The following is a 26,051-nucleotide window of genomic DNA, read 5'->3' on the forward strand; positions in this document are numbered from 1 at the left end:
CCTTCAGCTATTTGTTTTAGCTGCTATTTGCTTTAACAATTTTCTAAGTTTACCACATTATGTATCATTAGCTACTATCAGTTACATGGATTAATTAAGCGATCATACTCAAAATTAAAAAAAAAAAAGGATCAAATGAAGATTGGAATAGAGGCAAGCAACGATATGGTGCATCAAGTTGAATTTGGTGTATTATGCACCAAGATAATTGAATTTGATAAATTTAGATCATTGTAAATGTACTTCCTCATTATTCAAATCTAATCGTTGAACTATGTTAATGCATCTAACACAAGATATTTTAATAGAAGACTTTTTACTAGAAACTGGAAATAATCCAATAGTTACACAAGCATGTAAAGTTTGAATTTATTTTACTATCTTCGTTGTGTGGAAAAAAGAATATTAAGATTAAGACACAGCAACGGAGAAAGAAGATTTGGTGGACATGTGAAATAGGACTGAAAGAGCTGGTTTAGGTTATGTTAGGCTCTCCCACAAGTGCTATGAAATTGACATCAACTCTTCTTGACAAATAGGGCTTCTCCAAAAAGAGAAAATAACTGAAAACAAAAATCCTAGAAATCTTTCTATATCTAATATCTAATCTATTTTAACACCCTGTTTGAAATAAAATTTTTGTGACTAATTCAAGTTCCTCATAGCCAAAATTGTAGAATCAGCATTTACTCTGCAAGTGGAAATGCTTTTACCTAGTTGAATAATGACAAAAATCCTCACATGTGCAATCAAGAAAGGAATAACTTCTTTTAGTGCCCTAGAAAAATCCTCTTACTACATGTGAAATATTGAATTATGTTTATATATACTAGAAAATAAGAAAAATAAGGAAATAGCATCAGGATGTTAGATACATGCACGTTGGAAGATTTTTAGCTAGGGAAATGATCCTCGTTATTATCAAACATTAAGTATTGATTTGCAACTCAATTTAGACCAAATAAATCAAGGTGAACCTTAACACAATCCAGATATCTTCAAAAAAATCAAGTACACTATTTGAAGTCAAAATACAGAGGCTCGCTTGTTTTGCTACAAATTTGTTAAAAGAAAAAGAAAAGAAAAAAGCAACACAGAAAATGCTGAAAGAATTGCTTGGAATGAGACAAACAACTTTTTCAGTTATATGCTTGTAAAATGTTTTAAATAGAATAAAAATTTTCACTTGGTGAAATACCATAAAGGGCACATCAACTATCAACTATGCACCTTAAAGCATTTCAAGTTTGGAAACAACCGTAGCAATTCTTCGCGGCTCCGTCTCTGCAAAGAGGTAAACTGTTAAAAAACGGGTCCAACTAATACTTGTAATTTGTATATATGGAGCTACTTCCAAGCACAAATTTACCTTGATTCCTATACAGCCATTCACATCAAGAGTTGTAATTTTGTCAGAACAGGACTTTGAGAGTTCCTCCAGGCATTTATCAGTCACACCAGTTATTCCAAACAAGCTGCAAACATTTCCTTTCAACACATTAGCAAGATAAGTGTTTTTTAAGGTTAAAAATTAATATAAAGAGCTCAATTTACATTGTTGCTGTAGCAAGGACATATATATGTGTAAGCAACAGCAAGTGTGTGTATATGTCACTGCATTACTTTAGACATTGCACCACCAATACCATATATACAAGTTCCACAAATTTCTCAAGTTGACATACCTTAGAAATTCAAGAGAGGTACAGTTTTGTGCAATGGATATAACTCCTTTATCAGTCACTCGGACACACCTAGCAATCAAAATGAGATGTAGCTCAGTTACTTTTATATGTTACAAAGTTCCATATATTACAGTTGATGCTTCATTTACCATGTCAGATTCAGAGATGCAAGGTTCTTGGACTTAGAAATATAGGAAAGTCCTTCATCTGAAAGATTCTACAAACCAAAGTTTTTTTTTTTTTATCAGAGGTCAATATTTGATATGTTTCTGCCTAGAAATCTCAGTAATCTGAAGATTTTACCTGTGCACCACAGAGATCCAAAAACTTGAGATGCTCCAGAAGGCATATTTTCTTGTAAGCTTCATCTGTGAAACTAAATCAGAGTAATGATGTGAATTATCCAATTCAAGGTCAAGATAACATTAACTTTAAAAAGAGTTACAATGCCAACCTAGACAATGCATAGAGATTCAAACTCTGAAGAGATAGGCATTTGTGCAATAATTGCTTCAACCCATCATCTGTTATCTTGATGCACCTATGAACCAAATAATGAGATATAAATACCATAATAGAGGTATAAAATTATAATTTACTCCAAATGTTAATTTTAATCATCTAAGCGTACAGCTGCTTGATATATTATTAATATGAAATGTATTTTGAGCTAAAATGTTTGCATCTTGCATGGAACAGGAGTTAAGAAACAAAAACGGGAATCTAACATGCCAGCAAACATTTTCAGACAGCTATGCACAAACGTTTTGAAAGACATCTACAAATTTCCATAATATGAAAATTGATATTTATAATCGCATAGTGTGCTTGATGATACAGAAGCTGTTAGAAATCAATACAAATACCTAGTCAGATTCAGTGACACTAGTTCTGGATAATTCTCAGCAACACATTGTAAGCCACGGTCTGATATATTCTGCAAGTATTAAATCCAGGTAACTTGTTCAGAAACAATTGTTGAAGACATGAATACAAATTCTCAACACCTCAGTTTAGTTCAACACATAACTGTAATTACAAAACCGCACTAAGACAATAAGCTTCAACTCTTCATCTGTCACAACAAAGATGCTGAAATCACAGTTCCAAATAACTCACTGTCATTCATTTAAATAAGAGCTTTGCTGACTCCATTTAGTGACCTTCAAATTCCCATATGCTAGATGTTTTAAGACTTGTTTACTTAACTTTGTTTGTATAGTCATTTGCAACACAGAACTATATTTTTCATCCGAGTTATAAGCTTCAAGTGAAGGAATGGATTAGCTAGATACTCATTCTATGCAATACTTTTTGTGTTATGTAACATAATTTTATTTTCATATTCGCATAAATGATAAAACACTTTAGGAATCAAATTGTAAAACTAATCCAAAGGATCATGTACCTTACAGCCACTTATGTTCAAATCAACTATGTATTTGCAGTTCTGAACTGTTTGTTTCAGTCCTGTATCTGTCACCCTGAGAATATGATTGTTCAGTGTTTTTACCTTGGATTGAACTTTGAATTCAAAATTAAGGATATAAACAGTTAATTTAAATGTCATAAGAAAATATTAAATCACCTCACATTCCAGTAGATGGAAAAGATTTTCAGCTGAGGGCAGCAACTGGTTATTGCTTCAATTCCTGTATCTGAGATTTTTTGGCAGCCATTGAGATTTAAAGACTCCAAGCATTGAAGAGATTCAAAGCACTAGAAATGCTTAAAAACTTTGGTTAGAATGAAAGTCGGCATATAATTTACATCATAAGGTAGTTGTGCAAATATTGTTAATTAAGGTTATCTTCTTTCTTTTAAAATGAAAAGAAGCAACTGATTGTGATTTGAGAACTGAAAATATCAACTTAGCAAGCATAACAGATAGACATAGTATTCAATTTAGATGAAAAAGAATCTGTTACCTTTTGCTTAATAAGGATGAGATGCGAGTCTTCAACGTCTCGCCCAAATTCTAGGTCAATCTTCTTTACATGGCGATATCTAGGCTACAACAACCAAGCAAATTTCATCCCAAAAGTCCAAAACACCATTAACTAAAATATGCTGAAAAAACAATTACAAAGGGGAAACTAAAAAAAAAAATCAGGAAAGTCCTTCATAGTATCTCTAATCTTTACTTTGAAAATCTAAAGTTTACAACAGTTACTAACTGCAGCATCATCAGTATAATCATCACACTTCACTGGACAAAAAGAGTTTAACTTGGACACATTTTCAGTATCATTTCATCTATCCTACATATTCATCAATCTATATTGCCAAATCCCTAAAAGCATCTAACTTCTACACTCATCATACTAAAGGTACGCAGTTAATAGCATCCTTAGATGGTATTGTAAAACAATGGACAAAAAAATTAAAAGAAAAAGAAGAAACAGACTAACCAGAGAAAGAGCAGCAATAAGGCGATTCCCAGCATTATTTGACTCTCGAAAACTGAGTGACTAATAACCAATAAAACAAAACAAAAATGAGCAAAAAAATGAAACTTTGATGGAAAATGAAGAGGTGATTGAGGAGAAGAGAAGAAGGAGGACCTGCCAAAGAGGTTGAGAAGAGAGAAGGGTGCGATTGAGCCATGGACTGACGAGGAGGAGAGAGATGAGGTCAGTCTGAGAGAGAGTGAGAGGCAGCGATGAACAAACAAGCTTCATAACCTGTGGAACTGTTTCTCTGCACCAAATTGCATCCTTTCCTTCTTCAATTTCTTTTTCCGTTTCTGTTTCCTCCATTGTTGACTCAGAACACAGCCTTGATGGTATTGATTTCGAACTTGCGATCCTTTGCTACAACTACTACCAGTTATGAATATGTAGTAGTACGGTCTCTAATGAATACATAAATGAATAATTAACTTTTTTGTGTAATTAAATTTCAGAGAAAGCTTCGAATAATTTCGCCATTCTGTTCAATAAAAATAATGAAAAATTTCATATTAGGTTAGATATTGGAAATTAATAAATTATATAAGCATTAGTTTTCTTTTCGTTTTTTTTTATCATTAGATAGAAATATAAAAGTTTTCATATTTCAATGCATAAAAGATATTTTACTTACAGTTAATAGCTCAAATGACATAGTCTCTCCATACTCAATTAAGAGGTTGCGGATTCGAGTCTCCTATCTTTACTAAAAAAAAAAACTTCATGTGAAGTTAATAATTAAAAAAATTAAGATATTTAATATATATGACTAAATTATTATATATTAATTTTTAACTATTAATTTTATATAAAAATAACTGCATATAAATTTATGTGTAATTTGTTTGATAATTGATATTCTTTTTTCGCTTAACATTTCATAGGAAACACAAATTATTTACAAGAATATGATTTTGTCATGTTATATGATTGTCAATATTTTTTTTTTTTTGAATTAATTATATATTATAATGTTGAACAAATGACTAACCAAGTTTTGCATAAAACCAATTGCATGTAAGTTACACTAAAAACTAACGTACAATTATTTTTATATAAAATTAATAATTAAAAATTATTTGATAATAGTTTAATCAAACATATCAAATCATCTAATAATTTTTAATTAAAGATTTCACATGAAGATAATTTATATGTAAATTTCCACCAAGAAAGTAGAATTGGAACTCCCCAAGCCAACCCTACGTTGAAAAGGAAGGTAATTAAGCAGGGACCTTCCGTTGATAGAACAATGGAATCAATATTATGTGCATGGTAAATAAACTTAACTTGAGGAAATGACACAATTAAAACTGAATAATATGTACAACATGGTCTCCTATCCAATATGTTTACAAGTTACACCCCACTCCCTCTTTCACAGACTCAAAAGAAATCTATTCAGGAAATTTTGGGTTGCTCACAGATTTTATCTTCTCCTTATGCAGCATTCATATTCTCAACCTTATTTGCCAAAACCAGCAAAACCGAGACAAATTGTAAATCTTTTAAATCCAAAATTCTACACCAGAAGATTTCAGGAAAAGCACGGTTGAGAAGATGAAACTCTTTTTTTTATCATTAGAGTCTGAAACTTATGTACAATCAACAAGAGAATGAATTATTAGTGATGAAGGCACTAATTTAATCCCAAGCACTTGTCACGCCTTGACCATATCCTCCGCCATAACTGCCCGGAACCCCATGCCCACCAGTTCCTCCTCCTCCATAGTAATCTGTTCCTTTGTTAAACGAGCCCTCCCTCCTGAAATCGCGGCCGCCAAAACGGGATCCACCTGTGCGCCTGTTTCTGTTGCCACCGCCGTAAGAAGCCTTGGCTGCATAACGTGTGAGCCAAGCAGGTACTTCTTGATTCGCCTCTTGCATCAGATCAGCCAATGGTTTAGCCAGGGACAAATTACTCTCATTGAAGAAGGCTGTGGCCAACCCCATTTTACCAGCTCGACCGGTTCTTCCTATCCGATGCACATAATCATCGATGTCATTGGGAAGATCAAAGTTTACCACATGTGCCACCCTTGGAATATCAAGACCACGAGCTGCAACATCCGTCGCCACTAAAATTGGTGTGTTTCCGCTCTTGAATGATCTCAATGCTAGTTCTCTTTCCTGCATACAGAGCAGTTAAGTTATATAAATAGAGAAATGTATAGTATATATAGAGAGAGAACTTTTTTTAGTTCATAGTTCGAATGGGACCTTAATGCTGACATGTTTTACATCTAAATATAAATTTCAATTAGTGTTTGGACTCACTTGTTGTGTTCTGTCACCATGAATGCTAGTTGCAGGAAATCCATTGACACACAAGCAGTGTTCAAGTGCATCAGCTCCTTTCTTTGTTTCCACAAAAACTAATGTCAGACCTTGCTGCAAAAGAAACCCGAAAATTCTTAACAAAGAGCTGTGGATATGATAAATTTACAAATCAAAACTACCGTGTTAACAAATATTCCAATACAGCATACTTTTGTGGCATAAACGCAAAAGTTCAAATAGCAGTAAGCAGAGATAACAGTTTACCTTGCCATCAATACCAGTTTCTCTCTGAGCATGAAGAAGGTCCATGAGGTGGCTTCTCTTGTCTGATTCAAGCACATATTCTACTCTCTGAGCGATTAAGTCGGTACTTGAACCAACCCTTCCAACAGCCAGAAACACATAGCTTGAAAGAAAATCCGATGCAAGTCGCTGCAGTTAGGAAAAATTGCAAAAAGAAAAGTATCAGTTAAAACAACACACTTTTTCATAAGAGCAAGCACCATCATTGGCATTGCTAAAAGAAAAATATATCTAGATCCTCGATTGCAACATGGATGTCAACATCCCAAGCTCTATTGATTGGAGTTTCCAACTGGCTCTCAAGGGATTATCCTCTCAGCATAAAGTATAAATAAGTAACTTCACAGTCAAACAAAGCCAAACATAAGTAACTTGATGAATTAGAAAGCTTCAACAAAGGTAGAGCTAAACTAGTTTACTATTGCCAATTCCTTGAGTCAAAAATTAAAGTAGAAAGCACTTTCTCTACTCATGTCAAATATACGATTCTAAAGAGTGCCATAGAAGTCATCTTTGAAAAAAGCTCCTCAAAAAACGTGTTTTCAAACTTTGAACTTTATCTCTAAATTATTTTTCTTCTTTCGAAAGCAATTTTGAAGCTTTTTTGAGGGGGAAAATACTAATGCATCCACTTGAGAATCTGAGTAACAGACTAACGGTCACAAGATATACCTGTATCTCTTTTGGAAATGTCGCACTGAAGAGCAGTGTCTGCCTCATGCCAGGTGGGGGCATGTCCATTTGTTCAACAATCTTTCTTATTTGAGGCTCAAAACCCATATCCAGCATACGATCTGCCTCATCGAGAGCCAAATATCTTATCATCTGCAGCGATACCCTAGCCCTCTCAAGCAAATCTACCAATCGCCCTGGAGTTGCAACCAGAATATCAACTCCTCTCTCAAGCTCCCGCAGCTGAGCAGCAACACAAGTTACACAACATTAATACCAAATTAAAGAAGTGAATGTCCAAACTATTCTACCAGTAACAACAGCCAAGTGCCTTAGTTTAATAATTTTGTTCATGTGCTATTCTGGTGTGTTGGTTCCACATCTGTGTGCCAGTAAGCATAATAAAGAATATAGAGCTACAAAATGTATCATATTATAACCAACCCGAAACTTAAGATGTGACCTCTCAGGCTAACAAACTACATTGTATTCATTCCCATAAACTCCAACGTCAAGGAGATGAGGGGAAAAAAGAAACAATCAATAGTATGAAGCAAAAAGGTTTTCGGATGAATCAGAGTGCAAAATGTCACAAGTTATTACCTGTTGGTTGATTGGTGCTCCTCCATAAGCAACTACAACCTTGACACCAGTCTGGTAAGAAAATTTTTTGGCCTCATCATGTATCTGTAAGATGATAAAGCCAAGAGGGAATATATTCTTAGATAACAAGGACGGTTAAATCATAAACAACTATACAGTATCAAGAAAGTGCACAGTGGAAATCATAATTAGAAGCACACCTGGCACGAAAGCTCCCTAGTAGGGGAGAGGATAAGTGCCAGTGGGTAAGCAGTTCGTCCTACACGGGGTCTTTGAACAAATGGCTCCCTCATTATTCCACTTATAATAGGGAAGCAAAAGGCAGCAGTTTTTCCTGACCCTGTCTGAGCACAAGCCATCAAATCTCGTCCAGCAAGAGATATCGGTATGGCATACCTCTGTACCGGAGTTGGCTTCACATACTTGCAGCGCTTTATATTCTGATTCAATGTCTCTCCCAAGTCAATCTCTGCAAATGTATTCACAGGTGGAGGCACATTTTCTCCGCTAGTCTCCACAGGGATATCATCATAGGCATCAAAGTTAATCCCTGTGTTTTCCTGCTCACCAATTGACTGATCCGCAGCGTCGTCATTCTCAAAAGGGTTCGCCTCGCGCCTTCCACGGTCCCTCCCTCCTCCTCTATTGTTGTTCCAGGCACCACCACCACCACCACCGGTCTGAAAACCAGAGCCATATCCTTGCCGCCCGAAATCAGGCTTATTAAAGGAACTTCCCCCATAAGAAGAAGCAGTTGGACCACCATAACTCGACCGATCATTAGCTGGCAAAGCAGCTGCTGAATTCGATGGTACAGGAGGCTCAGAAGTCATTTGCCGGTTGCGAAGATGAGGCGGAACATATGCAGCCCGGTTAGACTGCGCATGGGTATTGGAAGAACGAGTGGCTGAATTGTCAGCAGAATCTGCCCAAGAAGTTCTCATAGTTGCAGAAAACTTTTTGTGAGTTTTGCTGTGATATACAACCAAATGCTAAACAAAACAAAAAAGAAAACAATGCTTCCCAATCTATGATCCTCTCAATGCTTGTGCTTCTATTATACAATCCTGATCAGCTAAACAACAAAACAAAAAAAAGTTCAGAACGGGAAACCAAAAACAAAAATTGAAGAACAATAATGAAAGATTAGATGCTGAAACACAATGAATCATGATCCATGATGTTACAACACACGAGATCGCACAATAGAAACTTCAAGCTTCGAACTTGAAATCCAACATGCAAATAACAAAATCGAAAAACAACAATCTGAATCCAAAAGCCTCAAATAACATTAAGAACCAATAATTACCTCCAGAACTGAAATTACAATATGCTAACAAACAGATCAAACGAAACAAACACGATATTTTGTAAAAACGCAACAAGCGAATCAGAAGATTGAGTGAGAAATGAAGCAAAAGGATCGAACCTGAACAAATGAGGAAAGAGGAAAAAAGCTTCGATTGCAGAAAAAGAAGAATTAGTGCGAAACAAAAAAAGATTTAAGCTTTGAAGAATTTTCTGGATGATGATTTTCTCCTTTGTGTCAAAGGGGAGATTTTTCTCAGCGTTTTCCAAGTTGAATCAAAAGTGGTATTTTTTTTCTCTTTATGTTTTCTTTACCAAACACTATTTTTACTCTGAAGAAAAAAGATAATGATATTTTTTTATTAACTGAAATTGAAATATCTAAATGAATCCAATGGTGAAAAAAGAAGCTTCTTTCTTTGTAACTCATGCAATTTTTATTGCCTCTCCAAAATAGTAGTTTTCCTTTCTTTTTTACTCTCTTTTCTTTCATCCATTGAAATATTGTGGACTGATTTTAGAAAGGTGCATGCATAAATTGGTTTTATTTGGAGGTAAAAAATAAAACATGTTAAATTTAAATTGAATTGATATGTTTGATACCTAAACAATTTTAGTAAATTTAAATTAAGTTAATATAGTCAAGATTTTAAATGTACTAATACATCAATCATCTTATTTCATTTTTAGGTACATAAATAGGTACTTCATTAATATTTAGTCTTATTTAATCGTATACTATTATATTAGCAAAAATATTTAAATTTATCACTTATTTTTTCAAAAAAATCTTATAATATTTAATTGAATCATCACACAATTTTTTTTAAAATATTATTAATAATGTAATACCCATAGATAGATAATTTGTGAATATCAAACTGTTTATTATAAAAAATAACTATATTAAACCAATATTTAAAAATTTGTTTGATGCCACTTAATTATTATAATTGTCGGTTCATCGTGACTTTAAAGTTTAAACTATATTCACCAAAAAAAGTTTAAATCATATTATTTCTATAAATTTTTTTTATTAAAGATGTTATTAATTAGTAATTAGGGTTAACCACCAAAAACGTTCTCGAATTATTTAAATGCGGACAGAAATGCACCCGAATTTTACTATCGACAAAAATACCTTTAAATAATTTAAAAACATAACAACAATACCCAATAGTAAATATATATTTTCAAAAAATATCTTAGAGATTGAATTTTAATGTGATATTTTATAAGAATAATTTAAAAAATGAGATATTATTATTCTTAAAATTTGATCATTTTTTTCTAAGTATATATATTTTTTTGTGATTTTTTAAAAGTATGATTAGTTGTTAACAAAAAAAATATATACTCAACGAAAAATTACCAAATTTTAAGGATACTAATATCTCATTTTTTTAATCATATTTGCAAAAAATTGTATCAAAATTCAATCTCTAATATATTTTTTGAGAAATACATATTTAATGTTAGATAATCTTGCAAAAAAAACTAACATTAAATATGTATTTCTCAAAAAATATATTAGAGATTGAATTTTGATGCAATTTTTCGCAAGCATAATTAAAAAAATAAGATATTATTATTATTAAAATTTGATGATTTTTTGTTAAGTATATATTATTTTGTGATTTTTTTAAAAGTATTATTAGTTATTAACAAAAATAATTATAAAAAATTATATACTTAACAAAAAATTACCAATTTTTATGTATAATAATATATTATTTTTATAATCATGCTTGCAAAAAATTGCATCAAAATTCAATTTCTAAGGTATTTTTTGAAAATATATATTTACTATTGGGTATTATTGTTGTGTTTTTAAATTATTTGAAGGCATTTTTGTCGATGGTAAAATTCGGGTGTATTTTTGTCCGCGTTTGAATAATTCGGAAGCGTTTTTTGTGGTTAACTCTTAGTAATTATTAATATTTTATTTGAATTTCACTTTAGAGAGCAAAGTGTGATCTTTTACTCTTGAATAGTTTCTCTTTTATATTTATTGTTGGTCCCACTTATGAAATCAATGGTGAGAGATTACACTTTACTCTTTAAAGTGAAATTCAAACTTTAGAGAATCCAAATCCATTTTATTTACATTAGTGTAAAAAGATTTAGATTCTCTAAATTTTGAATTTTACTTTAGAGGATAAAGTGTAATTTCTCACCCTTGAATAGTTTCTCTCTCATATTTTTTTGTTCCACCTATGAAATAAATAGTGAAAGATCACACTTTATCCTTTAAAGTGAGAATTCAAAACTTAGAGAATAAAAAATGTGTAAAAATACTTCAAAACATTTCATAGTAAAATATTACATCATACAAGGCACTTGATTTTGTACCTGAGTTATTTGACGAGAAAATTAGATAAAATCAAGGATTAAATGAGCTGAAGACAATGAGATTATAATTTGCCAAAAAGGGAGCATATACATGCTAAAATATTCTGATGTCCAAATAAAAATAGTCTAAGAAATATTAAATTTAGGGTATAGTATATGTCAACAATGAGGGGAAGAAAAAGCTTCTCTTTTATATCGTCCGCCATCATTCCATCTTTTTAGGGTTTGTACGAATTTCTTTCAACGTTAGAATCTGTATTATTCGAATCTTTTTAACACTTGAGGAGAATATTTTTCAATCGTAAGATTCCAAAATCTTTTAAAAGTTGTGAGGGGTCACGTGATCTGCCATCTCAGATATCTGGATAAGCCCTCAACTATTTTAGAATAAAGAAGTGGACCCATAACAAAACCCCCAACTCAGGAGGTCATGTTCTTGCGAACTGGACCACCTTTGTCTCGGTTCTGATACCACTTGTTGGACCACTGTAGGGAGTTCATTATACTCCTCACACTTGCTACACTTTTGTCGGAAAGATAACACTTTCCAGACTACTTTTGTCTCGGTTCTGATACCACTTGTTAACCCACTTTTGCCGATAAGACTTTTGATACTTTACTTTGAATACTCATTAACCACCAAACCACTGTGGGGCCATCCACTGTGGGAACTAATTCAACACTTGCTATCTAACAACATCCTCGAATCACTTTTGCCAGTAAGACTTTTGATGCTTCATTTTGATTACTCCTTAATCACCAAATCGATTAATCATTGGCTTTGATACCACTTGTTGGGTTACTATGGAGAGCTCTTGACCATCAAGGATATTTCGGAGAGGAACCAAGTAAAAGAACATAAGATGAGAATATCACATCCAACTCCAAACCTTAAGGAATCAAGTTAATGGGTCTCTCATTTTATAAACTTTTCACTCTTCCTTGTTTTTGTTTAACATAGGACTAATTCATTATACTCTTCACACTTGCTATTTAACATGTTCTATTGTACTTTTTTTATGTAAATTAAGACAATTTATATAAAAACCTCAAAAAATAGAGAGAAAAAAAGAGAGCATAGCATGTGGTGGGCACATACCCCCACTTAATCTCTTTCCTCCCATTGTTCTTTCTAAATTACTCTTTGTTTTTTTCATTGTTTCTCATTTTTTTCTTCTAAACAAAAGAACTCAAATCTTTTCTTTCCCTTTTTTTTTTCTTTTCCCATTTCATTATCCTTGTTTCAAGATTTTCATCCCACTACATCACCATCAACTCACTTTTTCATCTTACTTCATTCTCCTCTACTCTATCTCTTTTTATTCAAATCTTATTTCTTACAATCCCAAATGATAAGTTTCATCTTAATGAACGAAGGAAACATTCAAATTTTGAGTTGCGATTATTATTGAAATTTCAAGGTAACTTGACTCAATAATTAACTATATCTTCGATTTTTGTCATCCTTATACTTGCGAGTATACTTAAATCTGAAATGAGAGTAATTAGGTTAAAAAATTTGATACTTTTGTCAAATTGAGTAAAATTATGTTAATTGAAAAAATTAGTAGTTTACAAATATTATTATTGTCATGTTTATAGAGTTGTAAAATTATTAGACATCATTTAATAGCTCATTGATGCGCTCAGAGTTGTAGAATTATTAGTATACATAATGCAACTTTTGATATGTTTGATTTGTGAATATATTTAGAATATGTTGCTGCTGTTGTTAGAAATAGATGTTTATTGTTGATACAAAAAAATAATATTCAATTGACAAAATCTTAAGGATAAAGGAGATTTTGGATAAAGGAGATTTTTACTAAAATATTTTTTAAAAAAATAAAAATTAAATTATTTTTTTTAAGATACCCTTCAATAATTCTTTAATTATTAAATTATTATTTTACCAAAATTTTCGTTAACAATTATAATTATATTTTACTAATAAATTTTTTGATATCAATATATATTATTTTAACAAGTTCCACTGTACTTTTTTTCTGGTATAAATTAACACAATTTATGTATTAACCTTAAGAGAGAAAAACAGAGGGCATGGTATATGGGGCAGTACCCGCACTTAATCGCTTTCCTCCCTTTATTCCTTTTTGATCACTTTGTGTTTTTTTCATTCTTCTTCATTTTTTTTCTTCTAAATAAAGGAACTCAAGCTCTCTCCTTTCCTCTTTTTTCTTCTTTCATTTCATCATTTTTGTTTCAAGATTTTTGTCCTAACTACAACACCATTAACTCACTTTTTTTTATCTTACTTTCTTCTCCTTCTCTACTCTAATTTTTTTATTCAATTTTTATTTCTAACAACCCCAAATCATGGTGTTTTATTTTAATGAGTGAATGAAGCATTCAAATTTTGAGTTTCAGTTATTATTAAGATTTCAAAGTAACTTGACTCAATAATTAGCTATATATTCTATTTTTGTCATTCTTATACTTGTGGATATACTTAAATCTGAAATGAATTTGGACTCTTATCAAATTGAGTAAAATTATGTTAATTAAAAAAATTAGTAGGTCATAAATATTATTATTATTATTATTATTATTATTATTATTATTATTATTATTATTATTATTATTATTATTATTATTATTATTATTATCATATTTCTAGAATTGTGAAATTATTAGACATCATTTGGTACCTCATTGACGCGTTTAGAGTTGTTTCTGGTTCTTTGAAATCAAGTTGTGAGCCGATATTACGTTTATAGTTATTTTTAAGTGTATTACTATCAATATTTAAATTGAATCATTATTTTCATCATTTAAAAATATTTGATTGCTTTGATTTTTGGATTATTGGAACGATTTTTTGAAAAACTCATAATTTTATTAAAATACACACGAGACGATATTCGTATATTTTATAAAGCATATTTTTTTAATTGATTTGATTGTGCTTTAATTTGTTTTTTAGTATGGATACTTATATGTATTTGGTTTATTATGAAATTTAGTATTATGCTATAAGTATTAGAGATTTATTCTACTCGATTTATTTTAAATTAGTTTGGGAGACTCTAACTAGAAAATTGTGCTTAATGGCAAATATGATGTTAATTTAGATGCATCTGACCCATACTTCTCAACTAACAGAAGCATTGTTAGCCTAACGTATAGGTCACAAGTCCACAACGTTGCCATACTAGAGGAAACGACTATTCTTAGAGGTGGAACCGTTTAAATGTGTAGCATTCGATTTAATTTGACTATTGAATTAGAACTCCTGCCTCAATTCATTCGTTTAATTAATTATTTATTTATTTGCATATTTACCGAATGAATTATTTATAGCTAAAAAAATATATAACTTTTAAGGTAAAATTTGTTACATTTGGTGTGTGTTATAATTATAAATATAATATTTGCTCACTGAATTACAAAACTCACTCTATCGAATTCTCATATTTTTTATATAAGGTATCAATCCAAGTTTCATTTCACCTACCTCGTAGTAGGTCTTAGTCATTTCATGAGTTTTTCTTCTATTTATATTTGTATGTAATAGAACATTTGCAAAAAAATCTAAATTATGTCAATACTTCATATGTCACAGGCAAGATATTAGTGTAGTTTATGTTATATTATTTTAAACTTTAAACTGTTTAGATAATAATTATGATTTAATCATGTAAACTTATGAACTTAATTATATATTTTAGTTGTCAACTTAATAGATATAATATGACTTTTGATATGTTTGATTTGTGAATATATTTAGAATATGTTACTGTTATTGTTAGAAATAAATATTTATTATTGATATAAAAAAATAATATTACATTGACAATGTCTTAGAAATAAAAGAGATTTTTGTCTATTTTTCTATAAACTTAGTTGATTGACATGCTGAGAGACTTATTCTTCAAACACTGATCATGACTTGATTCAGGTTATAATAATTTAGGCCGATAATGATAGCGTCTCCATTGTAGGTTATGCAAAAAGAGGCTGAATTGAGTTCTCTATACTCTTGTCTTTTCTGATCATGGCGTTCTTATCTTTTCTTATGGCGGCGTTTTCTTACGGTATTATTTGTTTGTTTTTGACGAATATTCCTTCCATGTTACTACCTTTAAGAGTTAAATGATAACAGTATTATGTAAATTATTTTTTATTAGTATAAATTTTTAGTTATACTTTATGTACTCCTTGTGTACTCTTCTTATAATTAATTATAACTATTACTAAAAAAATATTTAAGTAATAAATAGAACTATCTGTAAGAATGGTGAGACAAAAAATCAAAAATTTGCTATTTGAATTTATCTACCTCTGTATTCCTGATACTGATATTTGATGTAGATTTATAAATCTATGTTGACAATATTGAGAGTAAATTTCTTTCTACAAAATAGTACAATATTTTTATGAGTTAAAAAATAGCTGTTGCTTTCTTAAAATTTTATAATATTATCTAATAATGTCTTATTGAGTCACTTAACTTGAATGGATTTTATATTCTTGATCAATAATAATTTTTGACCCATTCTTATAAAAAAAAATTAATTGACAAACACATATATGAGGATGATTTTATAATTTAGGATGACATAATATTAGATGATGCAAACTGACAATTTAGAATAGGTCCGAATAGAGAAAGTATGAAGAGTTAATAGAATATTTGTACAATAGAGGTTTATGAAGTATTAGAGATATAACTATTAGTGTTACATTTTTTTATTAGTTGAAATTTTTGGGATGAATTGTATCATAATATTAAAATTTTTTTGTAATTCAATAACCCATTATACATATTATACAAATAATTTATTGTCTCTCTAATATCTTATTGAGTCATTTAACTTAAATAAATTCTATACACTGGGTCAATAATAATTTCTGACTCATCCTTATCAAAAATAGGCTAATTGACAAACACATACACAAGGATGATTTTATAATTTAGGATGACATAATATTAGATGATACAAATCCATAATTTCTTCCATGCTAAATTGTGTAAGCTGTGAACAACAATAAAAATACATGCATTGTTTTCCAAGAAAAATACATGAATTTACGATTGAGAAAGAGGAGTTTTGTAATATTTAATAGTTACTTTAATATTTTTTTTTTATCATCAATTACTAATAAGGTGTATGATCTTTTTTAAGTGATGATTATATTTTTAAATTTTTTTTTTTAATATTACAGTCTTATTCTTACGGATATTAAAAATTAAGTGATAAATTATTTTTTATATATAACAATATTTTTTATCATAGTAAAAGAATTTTTTTTCAAATATAATCTAATATACTCTCTTAATTGTAATATTTTTTTTAAAAAAAATTGAATCTAAAATATCGCTCTCACATCTTGCTAAACTTTTGTGAGTTAAAACAAATTTAATGAAATAAAAAAACTCATTTTTATAAAAAATCTCTAATAAGTATTTGCTAGATTGAAATAATAGTGTATATATTATAGTAATTTGTTTTTTGTTTTTTACTGATATGATTAATTTTATTATTTTAATACAGTTTTTATCATTTGACTTTAGATAGTCTAACTAAAATTATAATTTATAAACTCATTTTTTTTAGTTGGGCAAATCATAATAATTACTACTTATATTAATACTGAAAACCAAATTTGTATCACCGAAATATGAACCTATTTATTATTCCTTCCCAAATAAACAAATACGAGTTTTCATTTGACAAACAAATTTTACTGACGTATTACAGTTTAGTTTAACTTTATTAGTCAATTTAATTACAAAATGTTATTAATACAGTAAAAATAATAAATTAATTTTATTACTTAGATAATTTTTAGCTGATATTTTTTATATACTTTTTATGTACTCTTATTATAATTATTACAACTATACATTAAATTAATAAAAAATAACTAGATAACAGATTTATTCTATACTTAAAATTTTATCGAAATAAGATAGTATAAAAAAATTTTTCTGTTTAGATAGTACATACTTTAAATTTTATCGAAATAAGATAGTATCAAAAAGTTTTTTTGTTTAGATAGTACGAAGGCATGATGTGTACCCACACCATGTTAATTATAATAACATTCTATTTGAGATGGTATAATTATTTATTTAACCATATTAGGTGTAAATTAAAATTAATCATCAAAATTCGTTATTATTATAAAATATATATTAAAATATAAAATATACATTTTGAAAATGAGTTAAATAGCAAATGTATTTGCACAAAAATACATAGTAGTTAATTTTGGTATACAAATAATATTTTTATTATTTATTTGATCAAATTCAAGTAATAATTAAATAACTCTTTACCAAGTATTACACTTGCTTGTTGTAATGACCTAATTTTTGACAGGTCCAAATCACTGTCATATATATGTATAGAAGGTAGAGAAGGATGAGCTGGTGAGGCAAGACTTCGTGGCTTCCTCTCCTTGCAACACCACATCACATCATTGATTTCACGAAGCGGTGACCATCATTTCCTTTGAAATACGTTCGGTTCTGAGAGGAGAAGCGGAATTATTTATTCTTTTCACTTATCAAGTCTAAATCCGCCTTATTATTTTATGATGATGTGATTCTCAGATATTTATCGAATTTCTCATCACAGAATTTATGAGAATAACTCTATGGAAAATCAGACGGCTAGTGATTTAGTTATACTAAATTTATTAATCAAAATTGTCCGTCTAGCAACACTCCTCCTCCATAATATGAAGTAATAATATTTTTACTAAATTCAAGAAAAACAAAAATATAATTTCTTCCATCTTTCCGATTAACCCTTAAAATATATTTGATTTTCAAACTCTAACTTGTTACTAGTCACCAAAAAACTCTAACTTGTTACTATTATTATAATAAACTAGAATGAGACCCGCACTACGCGAAAAGGTAAATTATTTATATTATATAATATATTCTAATATTGATTAGATAATATGCATATTAATGTTAAATTTAAAGCATTTTATATTAAAATATTTTGCAAAATATTTATTTGATAGTTTGAATATAATTCGATATAATTATTTAACAAAAATATAATACAAATTAGATTATTGATTATTGTTTTTAGGAATTTGAATTCATTTATTTTTGAAAAAAAAAACAAGTTTTTTTTATATTAAAGTTATACAAATTTACATCTTTGTAGTTTTTATTGTTCGTATATAACTAAAAGAAAAAGTTAGGAAAAAATGGATTCGAATAAAAATACCAAAAATATAATATAAAATTATGAATTAATTTTATAATAATGATATATTTAAATATATCTAATACGAAGATGTTGTGCCAAATTTAAACTTTTTTAAAGTAGTTTTTAATAATTTGTATGAGAGATAAAAAATCAAATAATAGTAATAACAATTGTATGCAATATAATTTGTAATAGACTAAATAGTAAATAATGTAGTAATAAGAATTTTGTACAATAGATATAAATAAGTCAAATAGTATAAAATTTAAATATTTATAATTAAAATCTTTTATAATTATGACGCTTTATTTGTATATGTTTATTGTATGTAATTAATAATTTATATTTCAGTTAAATAATAATAGGTAAAATTTTTTTTTAAATGATTGAATGATACTCATATGTTGTTATGTATTTAGAAATGTTGATGTGGCATTATTAGAAAAACTAAGATGGCTAAAACTTATTGTATAAAAGATTGGTATCAACTTTTATAAATTATAAATAAATAGATAAATAAATTATAAATGATCTAAGAAACTTATTTTTTTAATTCATTCAAACTCTTTAACTTAGGCTTTGTTTAATTCATTTATTATAACTATAGAGCTCGAACTCATTACCATAATTGATGAATTTTATATTTATTAATAATTAATTTTACAAATATTTAGAACATATTCAACATCCATTTAATTAGAATAAATATTTTGTTAATTATCATTATAATCTGATGTCAAAGAAAAATTATAATATTATGTTTATCATGAGAACATCTTATTGAAAAATATATGATAATTGTAATCATTAAAAATTTTCAGAGTCAGTTCAATAATTATATTTTTATACACACTATTTATATATATAATTTAATAAATAAGATATATTAATTTTTATCCAATAAAAATTAACATATAAATATTATACTTTCTATTGTAATTATTGTTTCTAATTTTAGTTAAAAATATTATCATTAATGAAAACCTATTCTCTTGTAAATAATAAATATTAATTCATGATAATATTTTGTCGCATATACATACTTATTTCCGATAACTTCAAGATATTGCGTATTGATATTATTGTGATTCCTATGGTGTTTGATAGTTGATACCACAAAAAGAGTGCATTTTGCAAGAGCCCTGCTGCAGAATTGCTGGAGCTGGCTTCAAATCTTGCATCTCGGACCGAAGAGAATCCGCAAACTCAGAAATCTTGGCAAGCAGTTCCTTGAGTTCTTTGATCTCGGTTGAAGATTAAGAGCTCCACAAGAGGAAAGAGAGGCTGTGCTCTCCAGTTTTTTCATTCAACAACAAAAGTTGCTTTACAATGAGTTCACCAAGCTTTTTTGGGGGTTCGAATCCCGCTTTATGTATGGAGCAACTCATTCGCCAGCAGCAGACCCTTAAATAGAGCTCTGATTCGCGACGGATTAGTCTTTGGCCTGTTGGACTGGAGAATACCGTGGGCAACAAAAAAAATGTAATTTGCTACTTGCAATGTCCTTGTCCGCAACTACTATGTAATTTTCTTATGCTTAGTGGTTAAGATACATGCTGGTTAAATCAATCATAGAGTTAATGCATCTATTCTCTACTCTAAAGTTGAATTGGCATTGGTGCTCTATATGAGAGTGAGGGTACAAGTCCAATATATATAGCTCCAGTGGCATCATAATATATATCTACCAGAATGACCGAAATTCAGAAGTATCAGTGCCAATAAAATTAATCTTAGGAAACAGCTACATGAAATGAAACCATGGTGTTATTAGTATATATGCATCATGCAATGAAATGATGAGGAATACGTTTGATAAAGTATGATAGTTAATTAAGCACTGCAAGACATCACTATGTGACTGGAATTTTATATCCCTAGAGTATATTTCTGCAATTTTATCTATGTTCATACTATGAAGAAAATAAGCAATAATGTATACATTCGTTCACATTATGGAAGAAGAAAATAAAACAAATATGGATGTTAAAGGGTGAAAAGTTGCTGAAAATCCTCAAGGCAAGATCAGCAAAAGAAGTATGAAACTCTGCTTTTACTTGGAAGTGGAGAATATGGATAAGCAAAGAGCAAGAGGAAAGTGGTCAAGGCAGCCCAAAAAGCAATTCCTGCAACAAAAGTAGGAAAGTGATTAGCATTTAGAAATGTGTTGGAGCAATTCAAGGACAGAATATATAGTTTGGGGCATAAACCTTTTTTTTTTCCCCTTTCAATAGACATACCTTTAATCTTAAACTCTTCATTTTCAGCTGCAAAGAATGTAAACCAAACTCTTCTTCACTATTTTGTTGTGCAATAGTTTAATGATGAAAAGATGCTTATATAAAATGAGCCAATCGAATTATGAGTTATGATACACTAAGAAGCCTTCATTTCTGTTATAATTCTACTCAAAAGGCATGCCTCAGAGTTCCCTTTTTGTTATCATGAGTCATGACAACGAAATTTGCCTCGACTAGTCAACCTTCATTTCTTCCTTGAGTTGAGTAGAAGCTTTTTCAGATCACAATACAGGCCCAAGTTTTACCATGTTATCTGGGAGGAAAAGAAGAAACAATAATCTAAGAATTTTGTGGAAAATTAGAAGGAAAACAAAAACACTGATGAATTTTATGCTTATGCTAAGTTGTTTGTGACTCCATTAAAATAGGCCACGTCATGCACATGGGATGAAAGGCAAGATCCTTATTCATAGTTGTTATCTCATCCCAAAGATTTCCTATATTTGTTTATTGCAGATTTCAAACATGAGATTTTGAAGAGCCGCTACCCCTATGAAGCACACATCCTTACGGATTCGTGGTATTTGCATGTTAGACATATTTCGAAGTTATTTAGCCTTATTCTTGACATATTTTTAAAATATTATTAATTATTAAAATAAAATAATATTTTAAATATTTTATGTAATTTAAAAAATATTAAAAATAATTAAAATTTTAATTTATATTTTAAAAAAGTCTAGGGGCCAATAACTTTATCAAATTCTGACCGACATGTAATTAGCAAAGAAAAGTGAATTATTAAATGAAACTCACACCAATCTCACACCATTAAAAATTTTATTGATAGTCATTTGATAACGATAAATTCCAAAAATTACTGCTCCCTAACATTCCTCTTATATTTTAATATCAATAAAATATTAAAATATAATTTTAATTTATTTAAAAAATACTTTATATTTCATTGTCCATATTGTATAAGAATTTTAAATTGGTATCCAACGAGAAGCATCCTTACAACTTACAAGAATACAAGAATGGAGGTGCAGCACCCAAATGCAGTAAATTCACAAGTCCCAGCAGAATCAATAGATGTCCCTATACATGAAGAAAAAAGGAAGAAGAAACAAATAAAGGGGGTAAAACAGTCCAATGGGGAGAAAAAACAAATTCAAAAAGCTAAAGTACCCATGGACTACAAATTTGGAAATAAAAAAAAGATTACTTAGGAGAGAATGAATACGATGTTGGAGAAGATGAAGTGGGTTTGGGATATAGAGAGATAGCAAAAGAGTTACCTGTTTTAAAATGTTGAGTAATTATCAATCATATTCCCATCAACAAATATTACGGGGAGGTGGGAATTGGGGTCCTTCCTCTCTATGCCTTCATCCAACAACCCACATTTTCTGATTCTGAGTTCCCTTAAAGAGCCAGGCAGCCTTATTATCTTCTCCAGCTTAGGGCACTCTGCAATTACCAAGTATTGGAGGGACTGTGAGTGTGACAGCTCCAGAGATGTCAAATTTTCACATCTTTCAATTCTCAGATCATTGAGATTCGGGAACGCTGGCAATGTGAAGGATGTAAGCGAATCACAGCTGTTGTCTATTCCAAGACTCCTTAGTGACTGATGTTGTTGGTGTTGCATTGGGAATTCTACATTCTTGCAGTTATTGATCCGCAACTGTTTCAATAAAGGAGGCAAAGAATCCCCTGGAAATGATATGGCTGATGAGCACCCTGAGATCTCTAGCTCTATGAGAGAGGTTGGTTGGGTGTGGGTCATGGCCTCAAACAGAGAATCCACAAGCTGCTCTCCATTAATTACTACTTTCTCCAACATGGAAAGTGGTTGGTCCCGCATTCTTGCTTCCTGTTTGCCATCTATTTCTAAATTGAGGATAGAGGGAGCTCTTGGCAGATAACAAACAAGCTCCTCGCATCCTGAAATGTGGAGTGATTTCAAAGACGGAAGGAAAGTGGGCAAATCTCCTCTTAACTTAGGACAGTCAGAAATACGGAGCTTCTCAAGTTTCGGAAATGGTGCATCATCATCATCATCACATTCATATGACTCCCATTCCTCCCAGCAAGGAAGTTCTTCAATAATGAGAATTTTAAGGGATCGGAAGGGTGTCTCCTGATGCTGACGAGTTCCATCACCCTTATAGAATGACCCACCAATCTTCTTCAGCTTGTCGAGCTCTTTAATGACTAGCGTCTCCAGAGAGGGTAACTGTCCAAGTGAAGGAAGCACCCAACAATTCCTGCATCGACTCAGCACCAACTCAGTCATGTTGTGGTACAAAGACTGCCCTACCCAATCCGGAAACATCGTACCTCTGTAACCCCAGATGACTATCCTCTTCAAGTCTTTGTGAGGTTCTAATTTGGCAAGTACATCTTTTTCGATTTGGGAATCAACAATATCACTATCTTCACCTGATGACCACCACAAATATAGATGAGTGATGTATTTCTTATCAACCATCCTTGCCTTCCAAGCTTCACTGCTATCAGCCACATTCTCTAATTTCTCAATACTAAATGACCCTCGAAGATTTACAAGTTCTCCCAATTCCCCAATCCCATTCTCTTCATGCTTGCCAACAATATAGTAACTTAACATCTGCAACTCTTTCAATTTGCTCATCCCTTTTGGCATCTCTTCTAACTTAGTCTTTGTAATATCGAGATGGCGCAGATTTACAAGATCTTGCATCTTGCTTGGAAGCTTTTTCAGGTTTCCACACTCTCTCAACTTCAATGTTTGTAAATTATACAAGTTACTCATGGACTCAGGCAATGTCACGATAGGTGTACCAGAGAGATCCAAATAACGCAAATGGATCAAATCACCTATTGAATCCGGCAATGAAAATGAAATATGCTCAAAAGGATGAAAGTTAAATGACAAAACCCTTACGTGCTTCAACTGTGCAAGTAAGCGACAACGATCAATTTCATTTGAGGAATCATGGGGGGTACCAACATTTATTTTCAACAATGTCCTTGCATGTTGTAAATTATCACATGCCTCCAAGAACTTTGAGAGCGAATCACTAATGCAAAGTTTATATGAAAGATGACGAGGATAAGCATCATGCTTGGCTGCATTTTTTAGTTCAAAGGTTCTAGAAAAGAACTTTCCACCATAGAATATTGCTAAATCATGTATGAGATCGTGCATCACAAATGAATTTTTACCAGAGTTAGAATGTTGAAAAAATGATCTTGAAGCTAAATCAGTAAAATATTTATAACCAACTTCTTCTAAACTGCTGCCACTCTTTGGTTGCTGCAAAAGATCTTCTGCCATCCACAATAACACCAGTTCCTCCCTTCTGAATTCGTAATCCTTTGGGTATAAAGAACAATAAACAAAGCAACGTTTTAAGTACGAAGGGAGATAGTAATAACTAATTCTTAATGCTGGAAGAATACTACTCTCATCTTCTGAAAACTCCCAAATCTCGCTATTCAAAACATCAATCCATTCCCTCTCATGATCTTTTGTCCTTAATAAGCCCCCAAGTGTTTGGACAGCCAAAGGTAACCCTTTACACTTTTGAACAATTTTTCTACCAATAATTTCTAGAGCGGAACGGTCTCTAGACTCAGTAGGAAAAAATGCATGTTTTGCAAACACTAACCAACAATCTTCCTCATGCAACAAACTCAAATTGAGAGGTTGAATATGATTAGTTTTCACCATAGAAGCAACTGAATTAAGGCGGGATGTTACAAGAATATGACCTCCCTCACTTCCACATTCAAAAGGAGTTAGAAAACTTTCCCAACCCTCACGATTACTGCTCCATACATCATCTACAACAACCAAGAATTTCTTCCCTTCTAGCTTATCCTTCAAATGATTTTGAACTGTATCTAAATCATTCGAGTGACAAGAACTACCAGTTTTCTCTATCACAATTTTTGTCATCTTAAGAACATCAAATTCCTCCTCACCAACACAAACCCATGCTTTAACATGAAATTTTTGTTTCACTCTGACATCATTATAAACCAATTTTGTCAGAGTAGTTTTTCCTATCCCACCCATGCCCACGATGGGAATCACAGATATTTCACCATCTTTAGTATCATCTAACAACAATTTCACTATGGTATCCCTCTCTCTGTCCCTGCCAACAAACATATCAGATTTTTTAACTAGTGAGGTTGATGGAATCCTCCCTGACATGTTCTTCGCTGCAATCTTTTCCAGACCAAGGATATCTTTGTGTTTCGCAATATCCTCTAATCTAGCAATGACTTCTTCAATCCTAGTCACAGCCATATCCCTATCTTGTGAATTGAAGATATGAGACAGGAAGTTACCTGGATCCTTCTGAGTGGCAGCTTTGGTGCATACTTCATCCAACAAGTCATCAGCATCATAGACAGCATCTTGAAGATTTTTGACCCACCTCTTGACAGCATTGTCAGTGATCTGTTTCTTCTCAGCATCATTCAGCACAGCTTCAACCACGTTCAAAATATTCTCCAACCTTCCAAGCAGATTCTGGTCAAGCTTCTTTCCTCGGATCCAGTTGACAAACTTATCATTGGCCAGCCTGTCAAAAAGAACATTGAGGAAAGAAGAGAGAAAAGCTCCTCCAACAAGTTCTGCAGCCATGTTCACAAGATCAAGAAAGTATGGAACAAGGAAGTGGTTTGTAGTTTGTGTTTGCACTCAACTCAGATTTCTCACAAAGGGTAAGCAAGTAGTAGCTTGTAATGAGGTATATGGTGTGGTACTGATAAATGTTTTTGTATCAAAATTATATTGACTTCAAATGTTTATTGCTCTTCCGGGCAAGTTCACAAGATGCTTCTTGCTTTCTTCCTCCAAAGCAGTGACATGTTTGAGTGCTTTCATAAAGTGTATGGTCCACACGGCATCCAACAGCAAATAGGAGAATGTTTGCATGACATTCTTTCACACATTTC

At 30.9% G+C, this 26,051-nt stretch overlaps 3 protein-coding genes across 6 annotated transcripts; all 3 read right to left on the reverse strand.

Annotated features, from left to right (window-relative positions):
• Positions 1-995: 995 nt before the first annotated feature.
• On the reverse strand, positions 996-4,649 carry LOC112728576 (F-box protein At3g58530). The gene is made up of 12 exons (XM_025778770.3): positions 4,250-4,649; positions 4,097-4,156; positions 3,614-3,697; positions 3,274-3,404; positions 3,094-3,169; positions 2,552-2,622; positions 2,140-2,226; positions 1,989-2,061; positions 1,835-1,902; positions 1,686-1,754; positions 1,370-1,475; positions 996-1,284 (listed from the first exon to the last, which is right to left on the reverse strand). Exons 1-12 carry the CDS (start codon positions 4,442-4,444, stop codon positions 1,219-1,221), a joined length of 1,086 nt encoding a protein of 361 aa, XP_025634555.1. The 5' UTR covers positions 4,445-4,649; the 3' UTR covers positions 996-1,218.
• Positions 4,650-5,425: 776 nt separating this feature from the next.
• Positions 5,426-9,755, reverse strand: LOC112728570 (DEAD-box ATP-dependent RNA helicase 37). The gene is made up of 7 exons (XM_025778762.3): positions 9,426-9,755; positions 8,194-9,068; positions 7,994-8,077; positions 7,391-7,633; positions 6,680-6,847; positions 6,413-6,526; positions 5,426-6,265 (listed from the first exon to the last, which is right to left on the reverse strand). Exons 2-7 carry the CDS (start codon positions 8,935-8,937, stop codon positions 5,780-5,782), a joined length of 1,839 nt encoding a protein of 612 aa, XP_025634547.1. The 5' UTR covers positions 8,938-9,068; positions 9,426-9,755; the 3' UTR covers positions 5,426-5,779.
• Positions 9,756-20,601: 10,846 nt separating this feature from the next.
• On the reverse strand, positions 20,602-25,985 carry LOC112728568 (putative disease resistance RPP13-like protein 1). 4 transcript variants are annotated; one of them, XM_025778759.3, is made up of 4 exons: positions 22,394-25,985; positions 22,121-22,193; positions 21,093-21,405; positions 20,602-20,978 (listed from the first exon to the last, which is right to left on the reverse strand). In XM_025778759.3, the coding sequence occupies exon 1, from the start codon at positions 25,735-25,737 to the stop codon at positions 22,399-22,401; it is 3,339 nt and encodes a 1,112-aa protein (XP_025634544.1). In that variant the 5' UTR covers positions 25,738-25,985; the 3' UTR covers positions 20,602-20,978; positions 21,093-21,405; positions 22,121-22,193; positions 22,394-22,398. The 4 variants fall into 4 exon arrangements, with proteins under 4 accessions (XP_025634544.1, XP_072066331.1, XP_025634545.1 ...); XM_072210230.1 differs by having other exon boundaries at positions 22,114-22,193; positions 22,394-25,966; XM_025778760.3 differs by lacking the exon at positions 22,121-22,193 and having other exon boundaries at positions 22,394-25,966.
• Between the last annotated feature and the right edge of the window lie 66 nt (positions 25,986-26,051).

This window comes from Arachis hypogaea, chromosome 12, assembly GCF_003086295.3.
Source record: "Arachis hypogaea cultivar Tifrunner chromosome 12, arahy.Tifrunner.gnm2.J5K5, whole genome shotgun sequence".
Taxonomy (NCBI): Eukaryota; Viridiplantae; Streptophyta; class Magnoliopsida; order Fabales; family Fabaceae; genus Arachis; species Arachis hypogaea.

Coding starts and splice junctions, on each gene's coding strand:
- LOC112728576 (XM_025778770.3), bottom strand. CDS start 4,444: ATGGAGGAAACAGAAACGGAAAAAGAAATTGAAGAAGGAAAGGATGCA. Junction 3,698..4,096: donor TTATTGCTGCTCTTTCTCTG/GTTAGTCTGTTT, acceptor TGGTTGTTGTAG/CCTAGATATCGCCATGTAAA. Junction 3,405..3,613: donor TCATCCTTATTAAGCAAAAG/GTAACAGATTCT, acceptor AAGCATTTCTAG/TGCTTTGAATCTCTTCAATG.
- LOC112728570 (XM_025778762.3), bottom strand. CDS start 8,937: ATGAGAACTTCTTGGGCAGATTCTGCTGACAATTCAGCCACTCGTTCT. Junction 6,527..6,679: donor AAACTGGTATTGATGGCAAG/GTAAACTGTTAT, acceptor TTTCTTTTGCAG/CAAGGTCTGACATTAGTTTT. Junction 6,266..6,412: donor ATGGTGACAGAACACAACAA/GTGAGTCCAAAC, acceptor CTCTGTATGCAG/GAAAGAGAACTAGCATTGAG.
- LOC112728568 (XM_025778759.3), bottom strand. CDS start 25,737: ATGGCTGCAGAACTTGTTGGAGGAGCTTTTCTCTCTTCTTTCCTCAAT.